Consider the following 4,742-nt stretch of genomic DNA (forward strand, 5'->3'; position numbering starts at 1 on the left):
CTTCTCTTTTAGGAAATTCACACAAACGAAAAGGAAGCAACGGAGAAGGAAGTAACTCTCCACTTGTTGCCAGGTAACAGTCACGTTAGTGTCGTACCTCCCCATGTGCAATTCAAAGCCAGAAATAAATTATGTCATTTCTAGTAGCACTATATATAAAGTCCTTTGTTTTCATCCACACAGTGTGTGACAATAATGAGTTGGATCAGAATATCAAGGTCTTTAGTTCAGTAACTGCACCCCTGGGACTGAGTGTTACAACATCTGCAAAGAATTTTTGTTTCCCCCTCCCCACAGCGGATGAAAATAAAGGCGGGAAATTCTCACCTCTTTGTAAGCAAATGAGGTCTTTTTTCAGGTTGCCTTACTTGGCCCCATCAACTTTTCTGGTCCCTATCTGGAAGATCCTGGTCCCTTCTAGATCCTTACATCCCACCCTGCTGGGGCTTAACCAACTCCCCAGCCCTGTGCTGCCAGGGCTTGCTGTTTGTCATCACCAAGGAGACTGGATTGGTTGGAATTTTTTTTTTTTTTTTTTTTTGAGATGGAGGAGAGTGACTGTCTGTAGCGTAAGTCGAGTTTTAATCATTTCTGAATTCAGAAACAGACCTGGTGGTGTAGGCTCTCCATACATGGGGCTATCCTGCGAGTTGTGCGTTCAGTTCTTCTGCTTTCTTTCTTTCCAGCTTTTTTCATAAGTATTTTTAGGTACATTTCCCAAAACAATTAAGGCCTCATTCTGGTTCTTTCAATTTTATTCCCTTTTATTCGGACAATATGAATATGCACAAGTTTCTGACTGATCCACCTTATTTGGTAAACATCAGAATCTCTAACTTTTAAAAAAAATGTTTTTAAATGTCAAAGGCTCTTCCCTATAAAAATGGCCTAAATCTCAATCCATATACCCTATTCTATTTCCTTTTCTTGGGTTACAGATTCGGAAGTTTACTTTTGTCTTCAGCTTAGTGTTACGTACATTCTCGCATTCCCTGGATTCCTGATGTCTTGTCTCAGTGTGCAGCCCAGGTTTCCTAGACTAGATTAAGATCTTTCCCAGCTCGTGCCTCATATGACCCGAGACTCCATCTGTCTGTACTGGCTGACAAGTGTGGCGAGGTCTCCAGTGCCTGACCATGGACCCATATGGCTTGCCTGGGCTTGGGAGAGGTTCACTGTTAAGGCTGTTCTATTTATTTATTTTTAAAGCTGTTTTTACACCAGGGGTTGAAAGCACAGAAAACCTTGCTCACGTGTCTTCTACCTTGGACTCAGCTAAGGCACTTTTTCTGAGACCATTTTAAACCCCAGTGAGGCCCTCATCACTTCATTGTTTTCTTCAAGCCTGGTGGTTTCAGGATGCTGACCTATAGATGTTGACCTCTCTGTAGAGGCTGAGCTCGTGACGGAACCATCTTCCTGTATTTCTATTTTATTTAACCACTTGGAAGAGAAAAAAAACAAGGTGAAACGTTTTATGTGTCCCTTCATAGTCTTAGTATCTGAAATTCTTTGTTTTCATATTGAAAGTTAGAATAGATTAATTTTGAGCCAAATGGTAAATTTAAAGACATTGGAGGGAAAATCCAGAGGGAGATTTTAAGAAGATAGTTGTCTGTTGGATGAGGAGAAAATTCCCGTTTTTTCTTGTCACAAAGTATTTACGCTTAGGTGGGTTTTTTTTTTTTTTAATTTTATACTTAGTTTTTCATTTCCCTGTATCCTCCTTTTATTTTTCTGTCCTTACCATCCGGCCCTCATGAGCCTCTCCGCTTCCTGCCTATCCCTAAACCCTCATCTCTTTGACTGGAGACGGAAGTTGGCTCTCTCTGTCACCAGGAAATACAGCTCCCGTGCTGCTGGGCGTCTGCAGAGAGCAGGAAAGGTGACATAGTGAGAGGAAACACGCTCAGCGAAGAAAGAGAGGAAACAGGCTTGCTTTCCCACAAACCTCTGACCTCCCTCTTCCTCCCATCCTTGTCTGCGGAGCCAGACTGAGCGTGGTCATGCTGTAGCCCCTCGGCCTGAGGAAGCTGCCTGGGAGCTCCGGACCAGGCACACACCCCGTCCTCTTTCCGGGGTAGGGAATGGCCACTCTCGCAGAAAGGGGAGCCCGAGAACTACATTCCACAGCTTGCCGGCCAGCCCTTCTGGCTTTGCTCGCTTGGGTACCGCTTCTGCTTGGGTGCAGAACATCTGTTCGGGTTCAAGTACTAGAAGCACTAAGATCTGTGCCTGCCGGTGTAGCCTAGGTCATTTCTGCCTCTTTGGATACATCCATTATTTGCAGTGAGAAGATAGAAGTGCCCCATGTGAAAGTGTATCTGAGTCATTGTGATTCCACCTCTCCGTGGGCCCCACGCTGCTTCGTCTCCCCCCTGGGTTTTGCAGCTCCCCTGTGCCGTGTCGTGGCCTGTGTTTGTCTTTACAGGAATAGAGCCGGGGAAGCTTGTACTGCTTGCCTTCTGTATGTTGCCTGAGGACTCTCAGGACACCTTGTTTTGGTTTCCATCAGGTGAACAGCTGCTGTGTGAAGCCAACACAGTACTGAAGTGTGTCCAGGAAGATTCCTGTCAGCGTGGAATCTACGGGAGGCTTGTCTGCACAGACTTCAAGATTGCTTTCTTGGGTGACGATGAATCTGCCCTGGATAATGATGTGCGTGTGAGCTGCACTTGGCTGAGTTTGGGGTAGCACTGCCCCTGTTACCCCGTTGTCTCTTTTCCCAGCTTCTCAGCAACTTGCCCTTAATGCATGTAAACACAAAGGCCAGAGTCCTTCTCACCCGTGATCTGCTCTCCCTCCTTGGGGACCTCCCTTTGGTGGGAGGACCACTGTGCAGCTGTACCAGCGCCTCACGTCGTGCTGGCCTGCATTGGCCTCATAGGTTCACACCGTCAACTTTTTTATTTTCTTCTGTATTTCAGTGCGGTACATGTCGCTCAGGGGAATCACAGCTCCCCAAATGCACTAGTTCTCCATGTTTTCTCTGCACTGAACTCTTCCCCAAATTTAGCACCTAAGTACAGTTATGAGACTGGTGCTGAATGCAGCACTTGAGTTTGGGTTTGTGTTTGCTCTGCACCGAGCAGCAGTGTTCTTGTGTTAGACTTGTCCCCCTCATGAAGAGCGAGCAGAGGAGAGAAAAGGATTGTCCGCGCCGCTCAGAGCACACGGCGTGGTCCTGGAAGCCGGTCAGCCCGGCCATGCAGCATCTCGCTGCCTCACAGTGTGGGCGTCTGTGCCGCCACTGTGGTAACAGCCTAGTTCCTAGTCCTGTGCAGAGATAGCATTCGCAGAAATGTGGTTCTCCTGGGGTTTTCTTCCTGCCCTCTCATAGCTCTGTCACTCACCTGTCACTCATCTGCATTTGGGTAGAAAAATCTGAACCTGCGTGCCACCTCCCAGCACCTCTCAGAGCTGCCTGGCCTGTTGGCCTGCCTGGGAGCAGCCCAGGACTGACATGTCCTGCCTGGGTTTGAAAACGAGTGTTCACAACATTTCTCACACACTTTGCTACTTCATTGTCCTTTTCCTCGGGATGTGACATTTCCCTGTTTGTTTAGGGCGTATACCTCTTCATTTATTTTTTCTTTAGTTTTATTGAGATAGAATTGACATATAACATTGTAGTAGTTTCAGATGTACAACATGATGAATTTGGGATACGTATGTGTTGTGAAATGATCATCACAATATGTTTAGTTAACATCCATCTCCTCACATAGTTGTACAACTTTTTTCTTGTGGTGAGAACTTTTAAGATCTACCCTGTTAGCAACTTTCTAATGTACAGTGCTGCTGCTGCTAAGTCGCTTCAGTCGTGTCTGACTCTGCACGACCCCATAGACGGTGGCCCACCAGGCTCCCCCGTCCCTGGGATTCTCCAGGCAAGAACGCTGCAGTGGGTTGCCATTTCCTTCTCCAATGTACAGTGCAGTGTTACTAACCGTAGTCATCATGCTGTATGTTACATCTCCAGGACTTATTTTATAATATAACCTAAGTTTGTACGTTTTGACCACCTTCGCCCATTTCCCCCACCCGCCCCTCATTTTTCTTAGTATGCAAGTTGGGGATAGTAATTCATTGTGCCTGTAAGTGTCTAACAGTGCTTAGCAAGGAATCACAGTTGTTTCCTTTTGAATTTTTTAGGAAACGCAGTTTAAGAATAAGGTCATAGGAGAAAATGACATTACCCTCCACTGTGTTGATCAGATTTATGGAGGTAAGTATCTGTGTTCCCCAGGCCTTTGAATGTACAGCTGGTAATGATGGGTTGGTTTTGTTTTTTGTTTTTTTGGCCTTTTATAGTTTACTAAAATTTCTTCACCCATTTATCTTAATCAGTTTTCTGGATGATAAAACTGAGATGTGAAGTGGCTTATTTGAAGAGGAGCTTATTAGCTGGAGAAGCTTGGACTTGAACGTGAACCTGTTCTTTGTAATACTCCATGGTGCCATTACAGGCTAGATGTTGGTCATATGTCATCGTTAGCTATGCAGGTCTTACTTTAAAGGCTAATCTGTAAAAGTCTGTTGTACCACACACAGCTGTCTATTCTGCTGATTACACAAAGCCTCTCTTGACATCACTTCTCTATTTTGGTTGTCAAGGCTTTGTGAGCAACTATTCAGTAGCCATTTATGGAGTTTCCAGCACCAGGATGTCCAAACTCATGGTCAGGAGGGGCCCTAGCCATAAACCTGGGAGTCGGCTGTCCCAGGTCAGGTCCCTAATG

General features: G+C 45.7%; 1 protein-coding gene across 1 annotated transcript in view; it reads left to right on the plus strand.

The window, feature by feature from the left end:
- The window catches only part of MTMR12 (myotubularin related protein 12), a 53,612-nt gene that overhangs the window by 13,807 nt on the left and 35,063 nt on the right, over positions 1-4,742 (plus strand). The window contains exons 2-4 of the mRNA XM_010853839.1: positions 13-73; positions 2,516-2,658; positions 4,156-4,228. Coding sequence (XP_010852141.1) covers positions 13-73; positions 2,516-2,658; positions 4,156-4,228 — 277 coding nt within the window. The remainder of the gene's footprint in view (positions 1-12; positions 74-2,515; positions 2,659-4,155; positions 4,229-4,742) is intronic.

This window comes from Bison bison, unplaced genomic scaffold (genome assembly GCF_000754665.1).
Source record: "Bison bison bison isolate TAMUID 2011002044 unplaced genomic scaffold, Bison_UMD1.0 scf7180017864331, whole genome shotgun sequence".
NCBI lineage: Eukaryota > Metazoa > Chordata > Mammalia > Artiodactyla > Bovidae > Bison > Bison bison.